The sequence below is a fragment of the Somniosus microcephalus genome, chromosome 6 (assembly GCF_052327205.1).
Source record: "Somniosus microcephalus isolate GS21.2 chromosome 6, FLI_Smic_1.0, whole genome shotgun sequence".
Taxonomy (NCBI): domain Eukaryota; kingdom Metazoa; phylum Chordata; class Chondrichthyes; order Squaliformes; family Somniosidae; genus Somniosus; species Somniosus microcephalus.
Genome location: NC_140992.1, coordinates 189,688,636 through 189,716,072, shown reverse-complemented (window position 1 = coordinate 189,716,072; position 27,437 = coordinate 189,688,636). Strand labels below are relative to the sequence as shown.

The window sequence follows — 27,437 nt, the reverse complement described above, 5'->3', positions numbered from 1 at the left end:
TTTTCCTGGAGGAGGGGAAGGAAGGCTCCTTCAAGTGAACAAACCTGATAAAGCCAGCATCTTTTAAGACGGCTTAAAAAGGGCTGATGCCCCATCATGATTCGGGGATGAAGCAGTGCACCTGTTTTGTAGTTGAGAAACTCTCATTCAACTGTGCATTTTCACAGATTTTGGGCCGCCAAGATGGTGTGCAGCAAGACTGGGTCATTGATGACTGCATCGGGAACTGGTGGAGGCCGAACTTTGAACCACCTCAGGTGAGTGGTGCAGGGTTTTATCGTCTCTACTCGGATGACTCGCTTAATACTGTAAAATGAGCTCCAAGTCATTGTGGGGTCATGTCATTTAAAAATATTTGTGATGTGAAGCTCTGTGGTAGTTTCTGGCCTCAGATATTGAAACAAAATTGTTACAGCTTAAGTTAGTGTTTGTCTACTTAGTCTTGTTTTCTGGAGCTCCGTAGAGTTTTTCAAGCTGGATTTGAGTTTAACTAACTGGGTAGTACACTAGCAAAGAGCAATGGATTTGAACTATTTTGAGCCACAGCCTACTGATTCTCATAGTCCCTTGTGCTCCACTTGGTACTAAAAATCAAATAATGGAATCAGCCCTCAGTAAGAAGAGACTTTTTTTAAAAAAAAGCAACGGTAAAGAGAATTTCCAGTTGTTTTATTTGCCATCTCTTTCTCAGCAGCTGAGGGAAGTGGATCAGGACTGCTGCAGAGTGGAGTAAACTCCTGGCAAACTTCCAATGGCACTTTTTGTAAAATGGTGATTTACATTAAAAATTTTTTTTAAATTTCATCCATTTTTAATGGAGTTTATTTCTACTTGATCCTAGCCTGCATTGATCGACTCTTGTCACTCACTTTTCAGAATACATTGCTTCACCCTGCTCCCCCTGGGCTGGTTACCTTCATTCACTTCTCTCCTTGGCAAGTCCCTGTTCCCAGCTGAGTTTGAGAAGAATCTCCACGCTGGGTTGCTTCAGTTTTCTCTCTAGGTCCTCCGGTACTGGCAGTGCTGCCTCGAATGCAAGTTACATCTGTACCTTGGCCCCAGTCATTGCACCCAGCATGTCAGTTAATGGTGGCTTCTCTGCATGGAGCCACTTCACCCTCTGCACACTCTTCCCTTCACTGAAAGTCAATCATTCTTCCCTCCTCTCTGGCACGATCCAGTGGCTAAGTAGTGATTTTGGAGCAGACCCTTTTTTGCATAATTTTCAGTTTCTCTCTCTTCCCCACCACACGTGAACTGGGAACCAAGTACAGTGTTCCTCCTACTGCTACCCTGGGTAAAGGGAGGTACTCGTCCTGGGTTTAATGCCTGGCCTTTGCTCTGTGGTCTGTAGGGGTTGGCTATTTGCTGGATAGATGCCTTTTTTTCCCCAGCCCCTCTGTTCTGTCAGTAACTTGATCTATTTATCCTCTGCACAGCTGTGGTTAAAAAGTTTCACATTCACCTGAAACCATAACTAATGCTTATGGGATCCCATTACCCCATATTATGGCAACATGTTTGTAAGAAAAATTCTCTGGCTGCTATTTTAACTCTTGGCATTACCCTTGTATTTTAATATTGCATAGTGTGATTTCACCCATAAGTGTTGAGCAGAATTATTTCCTGAAACAATTCTGCTATTCCTGCTATCTCCATCAAAATGGTGCCCTAACATCTTGATCAGATTTTTGGTATAAACCAGGGACATGATTAGTATAACCGCAGCTTATGCTGAGGTTGTTTTGGCATTATTTGGAGTATTTTTATCCACTGGTGATGGAGGGTATTATAGAAACATAGAAGATAGGAGCAGGAGTAGGCCATTTGGCCCCTTGAGCCTGTTCCACCATTTAATGAGATCATGGCTGATCATCCAAATTCAGTACCCTGGCCCTGCTTCCTCCCTTGATCCCTTTAGCCTTAAGAAATATACAGCATCTAATGCCGCCTTGAAATATATTTAATGAATTGGCCTCAACTGCCTTCTGTGGTAGAGAATTCCACAGGTTCACCACTCTCTGGGTGAAGAAATTCCTTTTCATCTCAGTCCTAAATGGCTTACCCCTTATCCTTAGACTGTGACTTCTGGACTCCCCCGCCATCAGGAACATCCTTCCTGCATCTAGTCTGTCTAGTCCTGTTAGAATTTTATAAGTTTCAATGAGATCCCCTCTCATTCTTCTAAACTCTAGCGAATATAAGCCTAATCGACCCAATCTCTCCTCGTACGTCATTCCTGCCATCCCAGGTATCAGCCTGGTGAATCTTCGCGGCAAGAACATCCTTCCTCAGATAAGGCGACCAAAACTGCACACTATTCAAGGTGTGGTCTCACCAAGGCCCTGTACAACTGCAGCAAGACATCCTTGCTCCTGTACTCTAATCCTCTCGCTATGAAGGCCAACATACCATTTGCCTTCTCAACCGCCTGCTGCACCTGCATGCTTACCTTCAGCGACTGGTGCACAAGGACACCCAGGTCTCGTTGCACTTCCCTCTTCTCCCAATCTATTGCCATTCAGATAATCTTGTCTTCCTGTTTTTGCCACCAAAGTGGATAACCTCGCATTTATCCATATTGGGCAGATGCAGTACAATCACCCAACCTGTCCACATCATACTGGAGTTTCTCTGCATCCTCCTCACAGCACACACGCCCACCCAGCTTTGTGTCGTCTGCAAACTTGGAGATATTACATCTAGTTCCCTCGTCTAGATCATTAATATATATTGTGAATAACTGGGGTCCTAGGACCGATCCCTGCGGTACCCCACCAGTCACTGCCTGCCACTCGGACAAAGACTCGTTTATTCCAGCACTTTGCTTTCTGTCTGCCAACCAGTTCTCTATCCAAGCCAGTACCTGACCCCCAATCCCATGTGCTTTAACTTTGCACACTAATCCCTTATGTGGGACCTTATTGAAAGCTTTCTGAAAGTCCAAATACACCACATCCACTGGTTCTCCCTTATCCATTCTACCAGTTACATCCTCAAAAAATTCCAGTGATTAGTCAAGCATGATTTACCTTTTGTAAATCCATGTTGAATTTGTCCGATCCTGTCATGGTTTTCCAAGTGCTCTGTTATTGCATCTTTTATAATGGACTCTAGCATTTTCCCCACTACCGATGTCAGGCTTACCGGTTTATAATTCCCCATTTTCTCTGTCCCACCTTTTTTAAATAGTGGGGTTACATTAGCTACCTTCCAATCCATGGGAATTGTGCCAGAGTCTCTAGAATTTTGGAAGATGACCAGCAATGCATCTACTATTTCTAGCGCCATTCCCTTGAGTACCCTAGGATGTAGATTATCAGGCCCTGGGGATTTATCGGCCTTCAATCCCGTCAATTTCCCTAACACCATTTCTCTACAAATACTGATTTCATTCAATTCCTCCCTTTTCATTAGACCCTATGTCCCCCGGCATCTCTGGGAGGTTATTTGTGTCCTCTGTGAAGACAGAACCTAAGTATGTATTTAATTGGTCTGCCATTTCTTTGTTCCCCATTATAAATTCCCCTGATTCTGACTGCAAGGGACCTACGCTTGACTTCACCATTCTTTTTCTCTTCACATATCTACAGAAGCTTTTAGTCAGTTTTTATGTTCTGTGCAAACTTACTCTCGTACTCTATTTCCCCCCTCTTAATTAATCCCTTTGTCCTCCTTTGCTAAATCCTAAACTACCCCCAATTCTCAGTTTGCTGCTTTTTCTGGCCAATTTATATGACCTCTCCTTGGATCTTATGCTATCCCTAATTTCTCTCGTTAGCCACGGTTGAGTCACCTTTTTTTGTTTTATTTTTATGCCGAACAGAGATGAACAATCTGTAGTTCATCCATGTGATCTTTAGATGTTTGCCATTGCCTATCCACCATCAATCCTTTAACGTTCCCCAATCCATCCTAGCCAACTCTCTCCTCATACCATTGTAGTTTCCTTTTTATTTAAATTCAGGACCCTAGTCTCTGAGTCAACTACTTCACTCTCCATCTTAATGAAGAATTCGAGCATATTATGATCGCTCCTCCCCAAGGGGCCTCGCACAACAAGATTGCTAATTAATCCTTTTTCGTTACGTAATACCCAGTCTAAGATGGCCTGATTTCTTAGTTGGTTCCTCGACATATTGGTCCAGGAAACCAACCCATATACACTCTAGGAATTACCCCTCCACAGTATTGTTACTACTTTGGTTAGCCCAATCTATATGTAGATTAAAGTCACCCATGATAACTGCTGTGCCCTTATTGCACACATCTCTAATTTCCCATTTAATGCCACCCCCAACCTCAGCATTACTGTTTGGGGGTCTGTATACAACTCCCACTAATGTTTTTTGCTCTTTGGTATTTCTCAGCTCTACCCATACAGATTCCACATCATCATTAGAGCTAATATCCTTCCTTACTATTGTGCTAATCTCTTTAACCAGCAATGCTACCCTGCCTCCTTTTCCTTTTTTGCCTGGCCTTCCTGAATATTGAATACCCCTGGATGTTGAATTCCCAACCTTGGTCACCCTGGAGCCACGTCTCTCTAATCCCAATTATATCATATCCGTTTACATCTATTTGCGCAGCTAATTCATCCACCTTATTACGAATGCTCCTCGCATCAAGACACAAAGCCTTCAGGCTTGTTTTTTTTTAACACTTAGACCTTTTAGAATTATTATTTACTGTGGCCATGTTTGATTTACACCCTTGATTTCTCTGACTGCCACTTTTTTGCTTTTCTCCTTCCTGTCTTTTTTGCTTCTATCCTTGCTTCCCTTTCCTCTGTCCCCCTGCCAACAGCACTAGCAAACACGCTCTCTCCCCGCCGCAGGACATCGGTCCTGGTCACGCCCAGGTGCCAACCGTCCAGTTTGTACTGGTCCCACCTCCCCCAGAACTGGTTCCAATGTCCCAGGAATTTGAATCCCTCCCCCTTGCACCATTCCTCTAGCCACGTATTCATCTGAAATATCCTTCTGACTAGCACGTGGCACTGGTAGCAATCCTGAGATCACTACCTTTTTTGAGGTTCTATTTTTTAATTTACCTCCTAACTCCCTATATTCAGCTTTTAGGACCTCATCATGGTTTTTACCTATATCGTTGGTACCTATATGCACCACGACAACTGGCTGTTCACCCTCCCCCTCCAGAATGCCCTGCAGCCACTGAGACATCCTTGACCCTTGCACCAGGGAGGCAACATACCATCCTGGAGTCTCGTTTGCGGCTGCAGAAACGCCTATCTATTCCCCTTACAATAGAATCCCCTATCACTAGCTCTCCTGCTCTTTTTCCTCCCGCCCTGTGTAGCAGAACCACCCATGGTGCCAGGAAGTTGGCTGCTGCTGCCTTCCCCCAATAAGACATCTCCCTCAACAATATCCAAAGCGGTATATCTGTTTGAGAGGGGAATGGGCACAGGGGACCCTGCACTACCTGCCTGCGCCTACTACTCTGCCTGGCGGTCACCCATTCCCTTCCTGCCTGTGTAGCCATTACCTGCGGTGTGACCAATTCATCAAATGTGCTATCCACGTCCTCAGCATCGTGAATGCTCCAGTATCTCTCCATTCGCAACTCCAGTGCCGCAATGCGGTCTGCCAGTAGCTGCAGCTGGATACACTTCCCGCACACATGGTTGTCAGGGACACAGGAAGTGTCCCTGATTTCCCATATAGTGCAGGAGGAGCATGCCACGGGGCTGAGCTGTGCTGCCATGATTTACCCTTATATAATTCAAATTAAATCAAATCAATATCACTAATTACGCTACAATTAAATGATATACCCAAGGGCCCTTGTTTACTCGCACTCCCCACTACACAAGAGACCTTGGAAACTATAACCACAAAAATTAAGACCGTCTAAACTTTATAAGCTTTCAAGTATCCCCTTGCATAGTCAATGGATATTATAGCTGAACACTCCTGAATTAACCATCTGTGGTGAGCCTTTTATTGAGATAAACCTGTGTTCTGTTCTTAACATTGTTTTTCCCTCTCCTCCAGTATCCCTACATTCCAGCTCACATCACAAAGCCCAAAGAGCATAAGAAGCTTTTCCTAGTGCAGCTTCAAGAGAAAGGTATGTCCTAGAAGACTGAGAATATATAATGTGCCTGGACATGTGGTGATTGCATTCATAACAGTCTGCAGTAGTTTAACTAAAGGCGCTCCTAAGAGAAATACATTGATCTGCATTTAGAAAGAAGAAAGAGCTTGCAATTATGTAGCACCATTCAATTCCTCTGGACTGCTCAAAGCACTTCACATCAAATTAAATACTTGTAATGTGAGCAAATGAGACAGCCAATTTGCACACAGCAAGGTCCAACAAACCACAATGAGATAACTGACCAGTTAATGTGTTTGTATCATTGGTTGAGGGTTAAATGTTGACCATGACACCGGGAGAATTCCCCTTCTCTTCAAATAGTGCCATGGGATCTTTTACATCCACCTGAACAGGCAGATGGGGCCTCGGTCAATGTCTCATCCGAAAGACGACATTTCTGAGCGTGCAGTGTTACCTTTTTTTTTAATGTGCAACTGTTGAGCCTAACACTGTCCTCTCTCTTGAGATCCCCACTTATGTGCACCTTCCAACAGGAATTACGGGCCATTGGTGAAGGTTTATCTTCCTCTCTTGCCCAGGGGCACTGAGGCTAGTTTTAACATTAACCCTTCCCCAACCCCAGTTGGGGTCAGCTAACTTTGCACAAACTGTTAGTCTATCCGGGTATTTGCCTGGTTGGTCAGTACGGCTCCATGACATGTTGGTCCAAATTTTGATGGAGCAGGGCCTCTCGTGGCATGTGGCAGTTAGATTTTTTTTTTTTTCCCCTGCACCATTCGGCTCAAGTTGCTGGAAGTGTGAGCTTATAATGGGGCATTTGGGACATTGGTGAATGACAGGCACAGTAGTCTATCTCCTTAACCAATGAGCTGTAAGGATCGAGAAAGATGCATAGAAATGACTGAGCAGGTGGGTGAATTAGTCAAATCAGGTACAGAAAGGGAAATCAAGATTGGATTATGAGAAGAGACAAAGGAAAAGACTTAAAATCTCATGCACGAATGAAGCTCAGTAGTTTAAATTGTTCTTTGTGGGCCGGAGAGCTTGGTTGGCATTGTCTTGTCATCCCGTTGTTAAAAGGGTACTTGAGCTTTTAAGTACGAGCCCTGACTTTCTGCGGTGAGATTAATGCGCAATTGCAGCAAGTTGTTGAAAAGAACAGATGTTGAGCGTGAGCTGCTGTTTGTGCGAGGCAAAAGGCAAAGCGGTGTAAAGTGACCAAGTTATGCTGATTCACAACTCACGACATGTCTCTTCTTTGCCTGAATTTTCTGGCCGATTTGGGAATTAAGATTATCAAAGGGTTTGATATGGTAGACTTAGAGAAGTTGTTTCCACCTGTGGAGGAGACCAAAACTAGGGCCGATTAAATATAAGATAGTCATTAATAGATCCAATAGGGAATGTTTTTGTTACCCAGTGGTTAGAATGTGGAGCTCGCTACTACAAGGAATGATTGAGGCGAATAGCGTAGATGCATTTAAGGGGAAGCTAGATAAACACGTGAGGGAGAAAGGGATAAGATTACATGAAGTGGTGGGAGGAGGCTTGTGTGTTGCAAAAACATTACCATGGACCAGTTGAGCTGACTGGCCAGCTTCTGTACTGTACATTATATGTAATGTTTTGTGAGCTCGCTATTACTTTTCCAGCAAGATTTGGCTGTTGTCTTTACTGGCTAAGCCACTGGGATAGCTATTTTAATGGAGGCATTTACTGTACTTGTGACACAGCAATAGTTCTGGATGTCTCTAATGATCCTGTGTTTGACTACAGCCCTATTTGCAGTGCCGAAGAATTACAAGCTGGTTGCTGCACCGTTATTTGAGCTTTATGACAATGCTCCTGGTTATGGACCCATCATCTCCAGCCTTCCTCAGCTTCTGAGCAGGTAACAAAGGAATATAATAATTCAGTAACACCTGCATACTCAGACCTCCAGGTGGTTTAAAGCTTACATGGTTGGGTACAAATTGTTGGGGAGGGGGATTAGAGCTGAGAATTTTTTTATTGTGGAGTGGGAAGCTTTGAAACTGATTAGTATGGGAATGGGCTTAACAAGCCTCTGGGTAATGAATGTACCTTTTTATAAATGGAGGAAGCAAGTCCTGAACCTGATCTATACTGGCTTGTGTGGCTCCGAATGTGTGCTTTTTATTTCACCCATTAAAAGTAAGACTTGGGTGGGGCTTACCTGGAACATTGTTAGCAACATATTACAGTTCCATCTGTTTGCCAACATCTTTTCCTTGTTTACAGATTAGCAGTTTTCTTGGGCAAACTGAAAACTGTCTTTATTCTTTGCCCTACTTGGATTAATCTAGATGAAGAGTAAGAATTAACCCTGATTGAAGCAACTTCCCTACATATTCTCCAGTAGACTGCTCGATGCGTGTTAAATCGCTGAGGACAGAATATATCCTGCTGCCAGATCACTACTTTAAATTGCTGTTCTGGATTTATTTGTACATAAAACTAGTACATGGGCAACCTAAATAGCAGAGTATTGAGGACCAAGGGTGAATATGTCCTTATTTTTAAACAAGCTGTCTGTACAGTTGCTTGCAACATAACAATTCCTTCAGATGATTCAGCAGAGTCTTTTCTTGGTACACCGTCTAGTCATTCAGGATACAATGGCACATTTGGAGTGAGCTTTGGCTTCCAGGCTCTGAGCTAAAGAGACCAGAACTTAAGCTAGCAGTCAGCAATGGAATATTTATCCTGTGAACTAGCTTTGATTTTAAAGCTAATTCTTTTTGAATTGGTCAAGCAAGTGAGCTATTAAGTCTTTTCATCCTGGTAACTAATGCCTTGATGGCCTTGAACAGTTATTCCTTTTGGCATTTCCCCTGCACCTGCTTGTTATCTTAGGGATCGCAACAGAAATCAGTGCATTCATAACATTTTAACAGTGGTGGCCCAGCCATCAAAGGAAGTTTCCTTTATCTGATCACTTGTCTTAGTTCACGTGAAGCTGTCTGTCTTCCATTTGTATCTTAAGGAAGAGAACTACTTCCATTTCAACCCTATTATCCCAACCTAAACACCTCTGCCTCGTGACCTCTTTCCTCCTTTAAGATGCTCCTTAAAACCTACCTCTTTCAACTACCCTAATTTCTCCTTGTGTGGCTCGGTGTCATTTTTTGTCTTGATACTCCTGTGAAGCGCCTTGGGATGTTTTACTATGTTAAAGGCGCTATATAAATTGTTGTTATTACTCAAACTTATGTAATGCTGAAGAGACAAATTCTGATTTGGGATGCTCCCTTCCCTCTTAAATCACCCAGACACTTACTGTAGACACAATGGGCTGGAATTTGCTGAAGCGGGGCATCTTGCAGTGTGCCCGGTTAGTTCGACCTATTTCATGCACACTTCAGCTCAATTTTTTTGTCTTGCAAGGTACTGGAAGTGCAAGCTGGTAACTGTGCAGCCAGGGCATCTGGGACCTTGGTCAACAACAGGACCAAGTGTATCTCCTTAACCAATGAGATTTAAGGATTGAGAAATAAACAGGAAGGACTGAAAAGGAGGATGGATTAGAATGGGTGATTCAATGTCAAATCGTACCGAAAGAGAATTGAGAGGGAAAGAAAGATTGGATTGAGAAAGACAGGAGATGGGGAAAAATAGGGGAAAAAATAATTTGAAGTTTGACTTTTTTTAAACCTTTAACAATTCACTACCTGAAGGAATGAGACTACACGCTTTTAATTCACTTTCTGGGCTAGAGGTTGATTGAATAATTGTTAATGACTGCCAATCATTAATAGGGTACTTGCACTATTAATTACTAGACTTGACTTTCTGTGGTAAGTTTAATGAGCAATTAATATGCAAATACAGCAACTTCATGAAACACAAGGGGAAGGTTAAGGGCGAGATGCTGTTTTTCCCGAAGCTAGCGGCAGAGTGGCGCAAATTGTCCAGCAACTTGTGGTGGGTAAGGGGATTCCAGGTGCAGAGCTGGAGGAGCCTCAGCCTTTGCCCTTGTCCAACAGTTATGAGGTTCTTGCTGCCTGTGTGGATGAGGGCAAGGTTTGCAGGGTGGATGAGCAAACTGACAACTGCACTGTGGTACAGGAGGCCATTCAAGTGGGGGGAGTGAAAAGGAATGTTGTAATGGTAGGGGACAGTATAGTCAAGGGGATAGATCATGTTCTCTGCAGCTGTGACCGGGAGTTCAGACAGCTGTGTTGCCTACCTGGTGCCAGGGTTAAGGATATCTCCTCGCGGCTGGCGAAGAATTTGACGTGGGAGGGGGAGGATCCAGTTGTCGTGGTCCATGTAGGAACAGTGACTGAGGTAGAACTAGGAATGAGGTTCTGCTGAGAGTTTGAGGAGCTGGGGTCCAAATTAAAAGGCAGAACCTCAAAGGTAATAATCTCTGGATTGTTACTTGAGCCACGTGCAAATTGGCATAGGGACAAGCAGATCAGAGTTAAATGCTTGGCTCAGGTGTGGGAGGAAGGGGTTTCAATTCATGGGGCAGTAGCACCTGTACTAGGGAAAGATGGAGCTGTTCCGTTGGGACGGTCTCCATTTAAACCGGGCCGTGTCCTGACAAATCAAATACCTAGGGCTGTAGACGGGGCTTTAAACTAAAAAGGGGGGGTTGGAGGGGTCAAGTGAGGGGAAATTTAGAAATCAAAAGTCCAGGCAATGGAGCAGTGTAGCGATTTGGGTAAAGATAAGCCGAGTGTGACAGGAAGGAACAGAGTTTAACAGTAAAAGTGCATCAGCGAGTAAGGTGAAAGCAGGAAATAATGGTAAAAATTTAAAATTAAAGGCTCTAGCTGAATGCACGAAGCATTCATAACAAGATAGACTAATTAGTGGCACAGAGATAAATAGCTTTGATCTAATGGCCATTACAGAGATGTGGTTGCAAGGTGACCAAGGTTGGAAGCTAAATATTCCAGGGTACTTGGCATTTAGAAAAAACAGGCAGAATGGAAGAGGGGGTAAATTCTTAAACTTAAAGCATAGGTATGAGGGGGTGAGTTAGCTAAAAGTAGATTAGGGAAATTAGATTGAAAGGTATGATGGTAGATAAGCAGTGTGAAACATTTAAAGAAATATTCCAAAATTCTCGACTAATATGCATTCCATTGAGAAATTAACACCCCACGGGAAACTTGATCCATCCGTGGCTAACTAAAGAAGTTAAGTATTAGATTGAAAGAGGAGGCTTATGTTGTGAAGAATAGTAGTAAGCCTGAGGATTGGGAGAGCTTTAGAAACCAGCAAAGGATGACCTTAATTGATAAAATAGGAAAACATAGAATGAGAGTAAACTAGCTAGAAATTATAAAAATAGATTAAGAGCTTCAAGTATGTAAAAAGGAAGAATAAAAAGCACTTGAGAAACTAATGGGACTGAAAGCTGACCCATTCTGGCCTACATCCTAGGGTTCTAAAAGAGGTGGCTGCAGAGATAGTGGATGCATTGGTTGTGATCTTCCAAAATTCCCTAGATTATAGAACGGTCCCAGCAGATTGGAAGGTAGCAAATGTAACCCTACTATTTAAGAAAGGAGGGAGCGAAAACGGGGAACTACAGACCAGTTAGCCTGACCTCAGTTGTCGGAAAATGCTGGAATCCATTATTAAGGAAGTGGTAACTGCGCTTAAAACCATGTTGACTCTGCCTAATCATATTATGATTTATGAAAGGGAAATCGTGGTTTAACAAATGAGCTTTTTTGAGGATGTAACTCGTAAGGTAGATAAAAGGAACCAGTGGATGATGTATATTTGTCTTTCCAAAAAGCATTCGATAAGGTGCCACAGAAGGTTGCTACGCAAGATAAGGGTTCATGGGGTTGGGGGTAATATATTAGCATGGATAGAGGATTGGTTAACTGACAAAAAAGAGAGTAGGGATAAACTGGTAATTTTCATGTTGGCAGGTAGTAACTGGTAGGGTGCTGCAAGGATCAGTGCTTGGGCCTCAGCTATTTACAATCTATATTAATGAGTTGGCTGAAGGGACCGAGTGCAATGTATCCAGGTTTGCTGACATACAAAGTTAGGTGGGATAGTAAGCTGTGATGAGGACACAGAGCCTGCAAAGGAATATAGACAGGTTAAGTGAATAGGTGATAAGGTGCCAGATGGAGTATGTGAGGTTATTCACTTTTGCAGGCAGAATAGAAAACAATATTTTTTTAATGGTGAGAAACAATTAAATGTTGGTGTTTAAGAAAGATTTAGCTGTCTTTGTACAGGAAACAAAGTTAGCATGCAGGTACAGCAAGCAATTAGGAAGGTAAATAGCATGTTGGCCTTTATTGCAAGGGGGTAGGAGTACAAGAGTAAAGAATGATTGCTACAATTGTAATGGGCTTTGAGACCACATCTGGCATACTGTGCACAGTTGGTCTCCTTATCTGAGAAAGGACATGCATGCCTTGGAGGTGGTGCAATGAAGATTCACTAGATTGATCCCTGGGATGAGAGGTTTGTCCTATGAGGAGAGATTGAGTAGATTGGGCCTATACTTGCTGGAGTTTAGAAGAATGAGAGGTGATCTCTTTGAAACATAAGATTCTGAGGGAGATTGATGGGGTCGATGCTGAGAGGTTGTTTCTCCTGGCTAGAGTCTAGAACTAGGGGGCATCGTCTTGGAACAAGGGGTCAGCCATTTAGGACTGATGAGAAATTTTTTCACAGGGTTATGAATCTTTGGAATTCTCTACTCCAAAGGGATGTGGATGCTGAGTTGTTGAGTATATTCAAGGCTGAGAGATAGCTTTTTGGACTAGTGCAATTAAGGGATATGGCGATCGGGTGGGAAAGTGGAATTGAAGTCGAAGATCAGCCATGATCTTATTGAATGGCGGAGCAGGCTTGAGGGGCCAGATGGCCTACTCCTGCTCCTAATTCTTATGCTCTTATGATTCACAATTCAAGCGATATCACTTCCTTGCCACAAGTTGCTGGCCAATTTGCATATTAACAGCGTGTGTTCACATTTTTTCAGTAAATTCTGGTCCAATAAAGAGTTGGAGTTTTTGCAGGAGCTGTATCTGGGAGCGAGGAAGACCTCCAGCAAAGGGTCCCAGCCCCCACCATCTTTTTTGTTTCCTGATTTGTTATGCTATGAATTGGAATTTGTTTTCTGCCAGGAATTAGTTGACACTTTTTAAATCTTCTCTATCAGCAAAGTGTAATTGACCACAGGGATTTTAATTCAGGTCCGCTTGGCTGCTTCAGTGTATACAGTTGGTTAGCCTTGAGCCTGTGACCTAATTCATCCAACACAGTCCTTTTTTAAAAAAAGGATTCCATCCTTTATAATACCCTTGGGTCTAATTACATTGTTCATATTTAAAGGGGAAAACCATACAGGAAACTTTGGTTTATCCGGAGGTTAATTGTCCGGAATGCTCGAGCCACCAGCAAAAATCAGGAGCTGTTTCGTTGCTTTTTTTTCACCAGTCAGGCTCTGCAAGGTCTCGCTGAAGCTGTTGCTAAGCTACAGAGACGCTTGCAAGATACGGCCGACTGTTTAGAAGCTGTGCAACGGTTTGTTGCCAGATACGGAGCTCAATCTCCATATGTTTCAACATTTAGCGCTGGTTTGTCCGGCAGTTTTGATGGGACGGCAACAGCTCGGTCCCGTCGGTGCCAGATAGCGCAAAGTTTCGTGTATTTCTTATTGCAGGGATTGCTCTCATTTTTCAATGTACCTAAAATTCTCTAACTCTTTTAATTGTAGGTTTAATTTTATTTATAACTGAAGTTGATGGACTTCTCAGACACAAGATCATGATGGCCGTGTAGGTCCAGTTTCCCTGAACATCTCCGAGCCAGTAGCGTGGCTTTCTTCAGCCAGGGACTGTAATCAGTTCTTCAAACCAAACCCAGTGGCATATTGCAGCACCTGCCCTGACTTGGCTGGTGCTCAATTGGGATTCTGTTCAACTCTACACCAATAATGATGCCTACATCAATAATGAAGCCAAGGAACTTAACTGGTGTTTTTTTTTTAAAGAAATGTTTCTTTCTGCTCGTGTGTAATTGTTTGCATTTTCTACTTTATTAAATGGACAAATGCCTTTATTTTTGAGGGTTTTAATGGCTGTAGTTTGTGTATTTTGTTGTATTTCACCATGTTCATTTTGACTTCTACTTTATTTTGTAATTGGATGTAGCACTCGACCTAGTTGGTGGATTGATAAAAAAAAAAAAATTCACTGACTGGATTCTACTGCTTCAGTTTGTATGGTAGAAACGTGAAGTTTTTAACTCTCGTCTTTGGACTCGTAATTTTCTAGTCCAATTCCAGCCTCGTGTACAGTTTTGGTCTGGTTTATGATCAGATCTGGAACTCTGACCCTTCGATTTATACTTTGTTTGCGATGTTAACTCCTGCCTGTTTTTACACAAACACTAATGCTTTCTTTTAGCTGTATGCTTTGTACCATGTCATTTTAGGTATGTAAATGATCTGACTGGTTTATGGGCCAGTCCAATTTGCTGAGTGTAATTTAGATTTTTTGTATGTAAGTAATCTAAGCTTCTGCAGCAAATTGAAATGTTTACAAGCAGTGGGTAGCATGGTAAATATCAGATTGCAGGCAGTCATAATGCTGTATGGGGATCTTTAGGAACTTGTCAAAATGTATTCAAAAATTATGGGGAGGATGGTAGTGAATACTTGAAGCCGCAAAGGAAAAGATTCAGTTTGAACTGGACTAAAGTTATTAAAAGATTGGCCTGTGCGGATATAAATCTTTGTCGAGGTGAGTGTAGCTTGGTCTTGACACCTGTGGGTCTGGGTTTGTTTGGTGCTATGGTTCATTCCACCTTCAGTCTTTAGTTCTAATCCTGAAGTTCTTCTAACTTTGGAAATGTCTGTTTTAATTGTTTATACTGAATATTGAAAGCATTAGATATCTATTTCATGCTTTCTTGTCAAGTGTGAGGTGAGTTAGAATGGGGGAGGACCATCGTCACCAGGACTGGAGCAATTCAAGAAGACCCATCATCGCCTTCTCGGGGCACCAAAGGTGACCTTGCCTGTGCCATTCACAGCCAAAGAAGGAATTTTTAAAAATGTCTTTCTGTATTGTGCAAAGATTGTTAGACAGCATCAAGAAAGGCCAGATTTCTATCTGGTAGATGCTGGGCACAATATAGAAGTGTTGTCATTAGGATTGCTGTAGGCATGTATAATTCATAGTGGATCTATGCTGATCCAATTAAACAGCTTGAACTTGTATTACATAATTAGTGCAAAGCACGTTGCATTAAATATGGTGTCCCTGGCATTCCATAAGGCTATCACTGGGCTCCTGCTGTAACTTTGGTAACCTGAGGGAAATGACAAATTCCTGCTTGCACTGTTTCTTTACGGTTGCCCCCTGGTCTGTTAAAGTTGTAGCAGGATTGATGGTAGTATCCCTGTGGAAGTTCAGAGCCAGTGTTTCTCCACCATCCCCCTACCCTATTCCGTATTGGTACCATCACACAGACGTGTAGTGTGGTACTAATCTACCTGCTGACAATAGTGTATGTAAATATTGGCCAGGCTTTATATCGTATTTTAAAAAGTAGAGTTCACCAACTCCAAATGTGATCTTGAACAGAAGTACAAGTATTTGTTGAAAAGCCTTTTAAGAAACCTCTGTACTTTGCTAAAAGGGCATATAGAACCTGTGCACTTGTCTTTCTGACCTATTTATGTACCCGAAACTGATTTACAATGCTGGGACCATAGTCTACCTCTGAATTGCGTCCTGTTCTGCTATAGTGCCCCCTTCACGAACTACTTTACAACTCGACTAGCTGCCGCATTTTGCAACACTACACAACCCCGGCACAAAGCCAGAGTCCATGTTAGCTGTGCTGTCTCTTTCACCCGGTTGGCTCTAACTGAGGTGTGTTTCTCTTGGAGCGGGAAGAAATAAATAGCTTCTATCTTTCAATAGTTGCTGTCTGTACTGTACTCTCTAACTAGGTTCGCTTCAGCGGAAGGTCAGGTTCGGGGGGAGAGCCCGCTAGGCACCACATTTCATTTTCCATTTTGATTTTGATACTATTTAGCTTTTAATTTTGTTTAAAATTGTTTGGTTGGATCAGTCTCTGATATTTGAGTGACGTTGCCCCTTTGACTAGGACTTAATTTGTGTACCTGTGGGGGGAGGTTAGGCTCATCTGTCCCTGGATTGAAATTCGGCGACTTCAAGAGGGCATCCTCGAATCATTTAGGAAACATTTCGTTGCTATGGTATGGGTACATTAGCCTATCTCCTCCCTCTGGACTGTGACCGAAAGACCACACTACAGGTAGAATTCGTAGCAAATACTTGCTGTCGCCTAAAGCATTTTAAAAGACAAATGTTATAATTTGTTAAACAATGTAAATAAATACTAATTTAAAAAAACGTTGAATCGATTAGCACTTTATTAGACTGCAAGGGACTCCTTATGCATCCCTGTGATCTTAACCATGCAAGCTAAATTTTAAGAGCCATCGCAAGCTGACATTGCCAAATTTCGATGACAACCGGTTGATAATATCGCGCACAGTACGTTCTGTACACTTGAAATCCAGAACACATGGGCCGAGGTAGATTTTCAGCTTGCAGCCCGGGTAAAACTAGCGTTGCGGACTCTGACCACACCATGGACAGCGCGCGATAGAGGGCTGGTTGTTTAATGGGCCGGCGACGAATTCCGCCAGTTTACCGCCTCAACACAAGGTGAAAATTGCCACTTCACCTGCCTCCCCATCCACCCCAACACCGCCACACACGCAAAATGTGTGATGATCCAGGACGTCACTCCTTCGTCTGGCTGCAATAAATGAAAACAGTGATAGACACACATCTTATATGGTTTATAATGGAATACCCCGGGCCTGCACTCATTAATAGCCCACATCTTCGGACTGCATTCCGGTTCTCAGCTTATCTCTTTGTTTCTCACGTTTACTGCTGCGTACACAGCCCTCTTGTCTTGGTGTTTCGATTTTGATGTTTTCTTGGAATCGGCAAGCTGCAGAGCGGCGTAAGTCAGCTTGTTGTCTCCGCCTCTTTGTTTAGTCTGTGAAAATAACATTTAGTATCAGCCGTTAGTCCATTGCCCACTCATTGCTTGAAGAAATCAAGCTTTAAAAAGGCTGTGGGGAAATTTCCTCTCATCAATTACTAACTTCAGATTGGAACCGATTTATTCACATTTTTACTGATTTTATTTTCTCTCCGGTTTCTCCTTGCTCTGCAAACAATGATTCCTGTTGGGCTCCAATTCCAGGGGAATCTGCTGCCCCCACCCACCTCAGTGTCCATTCTTGGGCCCGAAAAAAATCTTGAGTATTCGGGTTTAACGTTCATATACAATTAGTTCGTCTGCTGTTGTAACCCATTTAACTGAGCAAGATAATACTTCAAATTACAATAGCAGACAAAGCAATGCCATACCCGTCTGTTAAGTATATCTCATATCGCAATGTACCGTTTTAAGGTGTCTGAGCCTCGACAGCCTGTGTGACCTGCTGATCTCATGGCGGAGGCTCCAAGGTTGAACCTGCCCACGCATCTGCACTTTTCAGCCGATTCCTGGGGCACGGAGGTCAATTATGATTAACCTTGGCTGTGATCAGCTGACACAGCACACTTGGTAGATTAAACCTGGGATCTTTCTATTTCCTGAGGCTCAGTGTCGTACCGCAGAACATTGATCGTGTTTCAATGAATCTCCTGTCTGGGTTTCGCGTTTTTCGTGGTATTGGTTACGAGAGCGTCTGTCGCCGGTTCCTTGCTTCGTCTGTAACAGAGACATTTGCCAGTCTGATCAGGTGAGTTTCTTATTTTGCAATTTGTCGTTCAGAGCAATCATTATCACAGCCAGACCCGAAAAAGAAACGCGGATAATTTTGACTGTGTATTAGCGTGACACGGGCCCGCAGCCCGTTTTACATCTCTCCCGATTGTATTTCCATTGAAGTCAGTGGGAGAGATGCCGTTTCGTTATCACCGTTTTACACTGTCGCACAAAGTCAAAATTACCCCACGTTTCTGTACAGATTGTTAACATTGCCTCTGTTATCACAGAGTGTTGATTTTGTATGGAAATGGTTTGGGTATTATTGGCGCCAATCCCTTCGATTTACCTGGAGGCACTGGAGAGGGTGCAGAGGCGTTTTACAAGGATGATACCAGAAATGCGAGGGCATACATATCAGGAAAGGATGAACAGGCTGGATCTCTTTTCTCTTGAAAAAAGAAGGCTGAGGGGTGACCTAATAGAGGTCTTTAAAATTATGAAAAATTTTGATAGAGTGGATACAGAGAGAGTGTTTCCACTTGTGGGGAAGGGCAAAACTAGAGGCCATCAATATAAGATAGTCACCAAGAAATCCAACAGGGAATTCAGAAGAAACGTCTTTACCCAAAGAGTGGTGAGAATGTGGAACTCGCTACCACAGGGAGTGGTTGAAGCGAATAGTATAGATGCATTTAAGGGAAGGCTGGACAAGCATATGAGGAAGAAGGGACTAGAGGGTTATGCTGATAGATTTAGATGAGGGAAGACGGGAGGAGGCTCTGTGCAGCATAAACGCCGGCATGGACTGGTTGGGCCGAATGGCCTGTTTCTGTGCCGTATATCCGATATAATCCTATGTACCTGGGAATAGACGGTGTGCTCTTTCTCCTGTCTCCGTTTGGGAGGCCATAGAGTCCTCTGTCATCTCTCAAGTTTAGAGTAGCGTAGGCAGCAATCTCTTCACTTGGTCCTTGTCTAACCTGTAAAAATAAGACATGAAATACTGATAGCGGAGAGTCTGATACAGCTGCCAGCTACCATCAATTAGAACTGAGTCTGAAAGTAAATATGCACACAGTAACCGATAGATTAGGGTACAATTACATTCTGTCCCACTCAATGATTTTATCCAATATCTCACCCACAAGGTGTGGAGTAATGTTCTAAATATGAAACCCATAGCGTACAAATTATTTACATACATTTAAAATCAGGATGATTCGAAGCACAGCTAATAACTATCCTATGAATACTACACATTACTCATTTTCCCCTTTCTTCCCCAATTAACTCTCTCTCTACTCTCCTGAAGGTTTTCACTCCTGCTGGGGCGTCGGCCACATTCCCATTCCTCGGCCAGCCCAGCCTATTGGAGGATCTTACAACTGGGGTTGTTCTCTTTAGAGCAGAGAAGGTTAAGGGGAGATTTAATAGAGGTGTTCAAAATTCGGAGGGGTTTTAGATAAAGTAAATAAGGAGAACCTGTTTCCACTGATGGGTGGGTTGGTATCCAAAGGGCACAGATTTAAGATAATTGGCAAAAGAACCAGAGGGAGGATGAGGAGAATTTTTTATGCAGCCAGCTGTTATGATCTCGAGCGCACTGCCTGGAAGGTTGGTGGAAGCAGATTCAGTAGGAACTTACAAATTGGGAATTGGGACGAAAACAATTGCAGGACTATGGGTAAAGAGCCGGGGGATGGGACTATTTGGATAACTCTTTCAAAGAGCCGAAACAGGGACGATGGCTTTCTTCTTTGCTGTAAGAGTTTATGATTCTATGAAGTATAAGTAGTATCTTCTCGGCTGAATGTATATATTGGGTTGCTATTCACCCCCTGCCCCCTCTTCTTTTTTGGAACATAAAGAACATTGTCACCCTACCGGCTCTTCACTCTGACCCGCTTCCACAGAATTTCTCTTAATGCCTAAAGGAAAGGAAAAAAATCCACCGTGAATAATTTAATCTGTGTGCCAGCAAAATCAACACGATTTGATGTTGGTCACATTTACTTTGTAAAGTGAGATCTGAAGCGACCGAGCTGCTTGACGGTGTTAAGAAGTGTCAGTCCTTAGTGTATTATACTGTTCATGACCTTCTCATACCCCGTAGTGACGCTGCACCCAATGGAGCAGACATTGACTTTGTGCGATAGTGTAAAATGGGTGATAGTGAGACGGCAGCCCATTTTACATCTCTCCCAGTGACACACACACAGGGAAATAGAAATCGGGAGAGATGTAAAACAGTCTGCCAATTCGCTATCATCCGTTTTACACTATCGCAAAAAGTCAGCATCTACCTCAAAGTGTTTACGCTTCAAGATCTGGACCCGCATTGATACTAAAACATTGCAGAACATTAAGGATTCCGGGTGTTGCAAGATGGAAGTGTATAAGTTGAGTGAATAGTTCGAATGGGAAGGTAAAATATTTACATTTCAAGATCCGGTTTACATTGTCATATTCAACTAGTGCCAACCACATAACGCTCTTGTGGTAGTAACTTCATTCTTTAAAGATGCGGGCAGTTAAGGGCACGTTATTCCTCTACAATCAATCACTATTCATCTGCCCTTTCGGTTTTGTAACAATGCAACTGGGCCGCAGAAAATAAAAGCATTTGTTGAAATAAGAAATGTTCTTACCATCTGAAGCCTTCAATCTGAGTCTCACCAAAATTATTATCAACAGTAAAATTGCCAATGCGCCCCCTGCACAACCAAATATCAGTGTAAATTTGTCATCAGTACCTACAGGATCAACAGATAATTGACATAAGAAACTGTAGAGCTTGGAGAGATATACACACAGGGAATCATGGGTCCGGCATGGGAGGGCGAGTCCCAAAGGTGTCTCTTGAGATGATGGCGTCCACTGACTGTCAGAGTGGCTCGATCACTTTATTTCTATGGGCAGTAGCTGTACAAGGATTATAACGTGTACCAAACGACATCAACTGCAACTCAGTGATGCAATTTAGGGAGAAAACAAATCCCATTACATAAAGGCCCAGGAAGCTTCTCTCTGCACATGACTGTTGTTAATTAAGAGTAAAGAGAGTTTCATGTTTTACCTAGCCATGCTACACCGGACTGATGGGCACCGGCTGCAAAAAGTGGCAAAGTCGCCCATTCTCCAGTGCTGCCACCCCTCACCAGCCTTACCAGAGAACACCTACTGCAACTTTTAGTAGGTAACAAGAACAACTTGCATTTATATAGCGCCTTTAACATTGTAAAACGTCCCAAGGCACTTCACAGGAGCGGTATCAAACAACATTTGACAACGAGCCACGATTAGGACAGGTGGAGGTAGGGTCTAAGGAAAGTCTTAAAGAAGGAGAGAGATATAGAAGAGAGGTTTAGTGCAGGAATTCCAAAGTTTAGGGTCTAGACAGCTGAAGGAACGGTGCGCAGAAAACAGATGAACATAATAAGAACATAAGAATTAGGAGCAGGAGTAGGCCATACGAACCCACGAGCCTGCTCCAATCACGGCTGATCTTCGACCTCAACTCCACTTTCCGGCCCTATCCCCACATCCCTTGATTCCCTTAGAGTCCAAAAATCTATCTACCTCAGCATTGAACGACCCAACCACAGCCCTCTGGGGTAGAGAATTCCAAAGATTCACAGCCCTCAGAGTGAAGAAATTCCTCCTCATCTCAGTCCTAAATGGCTGACCCCTTATCCTGGGATTATGCCCCCTAATTTTAGACTCTCCAGCCAGGGGAAACAGGCTCCCTGCATCTACCCTGTCAAGCCCTCTCAGAATCTTATATATTTCAATGAGATCACCTCTCATTCTTCTAAACTCCAGAGAGTATAGGCTCAATCTACTCAATTCAAAATACTCAATCGTCTTTCGGATGAGACATTAAACATGTAAAAGATCCCATGGCAGTATTTCGAAGAAGAGCAGGGGAGTTATTCCCTCAACCAACATAACAAAAACAGATTATCTGATCATTATCACATTGCTGTTTGTGGGAGCTTGCTGTGTGCAAATTGGCTGCCGTGTTTCCCACATTACAACAGTGACTACACTTCATAAATATTTCATTGGCTATAAAGCGCTTTGAGACGTCCGGTGGTCGTGAAAGGCGCTATATAAATGCAAGTCTTTCAATAACAGTTCCATATATTCCATTTAAATACAAAGGCTGTAAATGTGAATCTGGTAGAATGGATCAATTTGGTGTGTAATTTTATTTTATTTTACAAGAATTTGACGAGGAATGGTCTTTCAGCTTTTGAGCATTTCGCATATCAACCTCCCGTTGCGGATCTCTTCAGCGAGATATTCTCTCTCCTTCACTTACAAACCATCTGGAATATTTTTACTTCGCTCCCATTGATGTGACACTGAGAGGAAATACATTTCACATTTACCCTGTATCCCTGGGGTTGAACAGCGACTCAGCTACATGTCTAATAAGTAAATGCAGGTTGGAGCAGATCCCCGCTGAAAAGGTTTCCAATCTTACCTTGATTAACGGTGTAGCTGACACTGGCGGGCACCAGAAGAGAGACATGAGATACCAGACATGTATAAACAACGCCGCTCTGTGCAGGCTGTGCTTCTTCCAACGAGCTGGAAACCTCAAACAGTCCCTCCGCGCTCGTGTTTTTCACAGTTGCTATTCCGGTCAGAATTTCGACACCATCTCTTCGCCAGGAGATGTCTAAATGCTCCGGGTAAAAGGCAGCCGTTTTACACTCGAGTTTTAGAGAAGTCGCTGAAATCCCTTCAACAGGATCGATTTTCAGGGGGGCTGGTGGAACTTTAACAGAAAAAAAATTATATTGATCTTTTTTTTTTCAATTTAAAGGAACACATTCTCATTTGCCTACTCTCGTTATGCTGTTACAGTCGTACTGTCACAACAGTTATCCGCGCTGTCGTTTTTTTTTTACTTCGAGTTTGCATTTATTTTATAAATTGTTTTACGGCGCATAGCAAAATGACGGGATGTAATGGAAACGGTACTCAAAGAGGGTGAAACTCCCAGGGCTGCTAACATGCAGGGAGCCACGCGTCACTGTTCTGAATGGAGTATCATATCCTGGTGCGGGATTGTGGTTGGAAGCAGTGACCCCGAGTGAGGTTCCTGTCCTAATATATCGGAGAGAGCGCAACCCAGTCTACACGAACAGTGGAATCGCTTCTCGTTATTCATTAATAATCTTTGAAGTATTAAACATTTAGTGTGTTTATTTCAAATTTGGTCGTTTTTCGGATATTTCATATATTGCGAAACATATTATCGGTGAATATTGAGAAGATGTGCAGAATATATCGAAGTAGCTCTGATGCCTACACAGATTGCAGACAGAATACAGCTTTCACTAAACGTACTTTCCCCAGAGCGCGAACCGAGGGCTGGAATATGTTTCACGCCATGAAAGGGTTATATTGGTAATGGTGTATCTCTGTGTAGATCACAACATCCATACAGGTGAGGGAAAACGAATAGGAACTCCTAACTCAGAGTGCATGTCTTATATAATTCCAGGGTTTTTGTTCTTCCCCAAGCCTATTCGGTCTGTCGAACACGTTTTGCCTGAAGAGGATTCTGCTTATACCAGTCCTACAATCTTCTTTTACTAATGTCAACCTTTGTCCGTTAGAGTTACAGTCACTGTTTAGCTGGAAGTAGAATCCCTTAGTGGTTTGCATTGTTTTGTCCGTTTATTACAAACAACCTCCTTAACATCTTTTCTTTACATTTGTACTTGTCCGACTTTGTAGTATAATCACTTTATTAAATCAGGGGCATTATTAACTTGGAAAATTATTTTAGCCTTTACTCCCAGCCGTACCGTGTTCACTGTCCAACCAAAGCTCAGAATTACTCCATTCCTTTACCACTGATCTGTTTAGGTTTAATATGTAAAGCGGTAAAATTTCCGTGCAGGAGGAGGAGGACGGTGTTCTCTTGATCTCCTGCAGTAACTTCAGTCTGGGGTTGGGGTAGTGTAAATGGCAATCATGAATTACAAATACAGGAGCCCAGGCATTTATAGAAATGTTCGGTGATATCCTGCCAGGTTGTGAGCGTATAAAAAGTCCAATTGGCATAAGAAAGAGTTTCAAACAGGGGCATTGGGTTTCTACACTGTCCTATCAGTTCTAGGACTTGGGTTCCAATCCAGCATTGAGGGTACGAAAACACTGCTTTTCTCAATGGGTTGTAAGATTCCTTTGCGAAGTGAGTTTGGCAGTCTCAAAAGAAGTTCTCAATGGACGGAAGTGCACAGCCTAAACTGCGGACATAGGAACAGGAGGAGGTCATTCAATTAGATTATGGTTGATCTGTACCTCAACTCCATTTGTCCGACTTAACTCCATATCCCTTGATATCCATGCCTAACAAAATCTATCCATCTCAAACCTGAAAGCTCAAATTCTCCCTCCATCTACAGCCTTGTGGGGGAGAGAATTCCAGATTTCGAACAATTCGGTACAGAAAATATTAGATTGGCAATTTCAAAAGGTTACCTGGTGTGTGAAATAAACGGGGTTGTGGCAGGACATTGTTCTGTTGAGTTGTGATGAAGGCACCTTGTTGGGATGGAGCAGCTGGCCTTTAATGAAGTATAAAATACCTGACCTAGGAGCCGTTAAAATTGTTCCCATTGTCGCTCCTTGGCACCGCTATTTTGGTAAGGAAGAATTTGGCCATCTGATCCCAGTTATTAATTTCAAGCCAAGATTTAAACATTTATACTGTTTCAGTATCTTGCCTCAATAATAATTGTAACTGCACTTCCAAAAGAACTCATTGGATGCAAAGCACTTTGAAATGTCATGTGGACAATGAAGGGGTGAAATTGATCTGGGGCAGTAGCGCAAAACGGGCGCTAGCGAATCGGCGGGCGTTGTACACCGGGGTCAATGGAAAAGAAAATCGGGAGAAGTGTAAAACGAATTTGCTATCGCCAGGGTTTCGGCCAGTGATAAAAGTTGAAATTACCCCCACCATTGAGTTTTACATATATCGCACACTGCTGAAAATCTCCCACTCCCCGGCACAATGACTCTTACCGTACACAGTAAGCTGGGAGCCACTTCCATCTCCAATAGATTTTTGATGACGTTTTACTTTACAGTAATACACACCGGAGTCGGCGACACTCGCATTCAGGAGATCAAATGAACCACTTCCCTTTTTTACATTAAATTGCTTTCTGCTGTCTGGCTCCAGAAACGTCTCCTCGCCCCGTCTCCACCAATAAACATCGGGGGCATCTTGGAATATGGGAAATGTGCAGAACATAGAAACATTTGTACCGCTGGCAACCTCCATGTATTTCGGGACTTGATCCACTTTGCTCGAAGTTACTTCAGCGGCTATCAGAAAATAAACAAGAACGCTGACATCAGATAAAGACAAATAATTAAGAGACGTAAAATACAAGAACAATTAAGAAACACCAGCAATCAAATTGGAAAAGCACAGTATCTAACTTTGCAATACATAACAGTTGTAGAATCTTCTAAAATAGGATTTGCCATTCAGAAACGACAGCACATAACTAAGGGTACCTGGCCAAACCATGCCCAGAAGAGCCATGTACTGAACTGTAGCTCTCACCGACATGTTGCAAATAAAAAGTTAGTTGGTCACTTGCTGCAAATGAGTGTGATGAAATATATTCCATTCATCACTGCCTGTTTTCTGTGTCTTGTAACTGCCTGCTTTCTGTGTCTTTTCCCTTCCCCCAGTCCTCATGTATTATGTATTGGAATGTGCTGGAACTGGTTGTGTGCAGGGCTCCGCCCATACCTGGCTCCTTTGTAATCTAAGTTCAGTCGGGCATCAGCCTCCTGAAGGAAGACATCTCTCTATTTTACGTGTTATGTTCTGAGTTAATAAAAGCCTTACTTTTGTTCTGCTAACTTCGAGTCTCGGAATAATTGAGGCACATCAATTTTATGAACTCAATTTTCAACACTATGGATCAACTCCTGAAACCCGAACGTCTGGATTTGGATCAACATGCTCCGGACGCATCAGCATGCTTCGTGTTGTGTATGTAACCGTTTACCTTTAAGGGAACTATAGAATGTAACCGTTCGCCTTTAAGAGCACTACTTTAGGGTGGCACTATCTATTGGCTCATGTATACTGTAATACCGATAGTGACCACACCAGTATATAAGGGTTGTGATACGTTAACTAGGGCAGAATCGCCCGAGCCTCTGAATAGTAAAGACGTGTTTTATTTTGTTAACAGTGGAGTCTGTGATTATTTATAATACAACCCACAGACTTAACATTGGCGACGAGTCAGGATTCGAACCCTGCGGCAGTTGTTCCACGGCGGCTTCGTCCGAAGACAGGACGTTGAAGAGAGGTTTCAATCCTCACCAGTCTGGAACCGACAGGCTGGAAGCGACAGGCATTAGGACCCTGAAGCCTCCATAACCTCGTGGGTAAGCCGCAGCGTTGGCTGCAAAGACAGGGCGATCGCAATCCCTGATAAGAGCCGTGGTGAAACGCGCGAGCGGGTAAGCCAGAGCCCGGGAGGGAGCGAGCAAGAGCCGCGCGAGCGGGTGAGCCAGAGGCTGGGGGCCGCTTTCAAGTGCGAGGCGCAGCCGGGCCATCGATTGCATCCGCTGATAAGGCCCGCACTCGGCCTGAAAGTCAGCGTCGGGGAACGGGTGATAACCGCCATTGAAGTGGGCGGAGAGCGCCGAGAAGCGCGGGAAAACCGCCATCGAAGTGGGCGGGGAGAGCGAGAAGCACGGGAAAGCCGCCATTTTTCACGGGGAAACCGCTGAAGAAGAAGGAAGAAGCGGGAAACCGCCATCTTGGAAATTATTAAGAATTTCAGGAAAGTAATAAGATTTTTCAGAAAGGCTGGTGTGTTCTCAAGAAGAGAGGGAAAATAAGTATAAGTACAGCAATACTTGTGGTGTTCTCAAGAAGAGAGAAGAAAATTAATAATAAGTAAAGTAATACTTGTACTGTACTCGAAAAGAGAAGAAGATGCCTAAGCGAGGAAATATTAATGATTTTAATGCTGAAATAGAAGACAGGGCCACGTATGGGGAACGCATAGGAATATATTGCGTAGCCATATACGACAAGGCAATAACTTTGTTCAATTTGATGGGAGCAAAAACATACGGGCTTTTGAAACATCTAATAGCACCAGTTAAACCAGTGGACCAGACCTTCGAAGAGATCGTAGCAGTGCTGAAGGATCACTTGAACCCCACACCGTTGATACTGGCTGAACGATTTAAATTTTACGCCAGAACCCAGAGGCAAGATGAAAGCAATGCGGAATACTTAGTCGAACTGCGTAAGCTAGCGAAATACTGCCAGCTTGGAGGGAATTTGACAGAGGCGCTGCGGGACAAGTTCGTATGCGGCTTGGCCAAAGAAGGAACGCAGAAGCGACTCCTGGAGGAAAACGACCTCACACTGGACAGGGCTGTCCTCATAGCTTCATCGCACGAAGCCGCAGTGAAAGGAACGGCGGAAATGCAGCTAAAGGCGGCGGCACTCGGGGTGGACCAAATGACTGCAAGCATTTCCAAATGCTACCGTTGTG

The 27,437-nt window shown here is 43.2% G+C and overlaps 1 protein-coding gene and 1 pseudogene across 2 annotated transcripts in view; one reads left to right on the top strand and one right to left on the bottom strand.

Annotated features, from left to right (window-relative positions):
- The window catches only part of nudt21 (nudix hydrolase 21), a 37,790-nt gene extending 23,495 nt beyond the window's left edge, over nt 1-14,295 (top strand). For both annotated transcript variants that reach the window (XM_085991043.1, XM_085991044.1), the window contains 4 exons: nt 168-257; nt 6,021-6,096; nt 7,864-7,978; nt 13,814-14,295. In XM_085991043.1, coding sequence (XP_085847169.1) covers nt 168-257; nt 6,021-6,096; nt 7,864-7,978; nt 13,814-13,835 — 303 coding nt within the window. In that variant the 3' untranslated portion in view covers nt 13,836-14,295. The remainder of the gene's footprint in view (nt 1-167; nt 258-6,020; nt 6,097-7,863; nt 7,979-13,813) is intronic.
- A 2,197-nt stretch (nt 14,296-16,492) lies between these two features.
- Nucleotides 16,493-25,474, bottom strand: LOC147116269 (natural cytotoxicity triggering receptor 3 ligand 1-like; annotated as a pseudogene).
- Nucleotides 25,475-27,437: the final 1,963 nt, after the last annotated feature.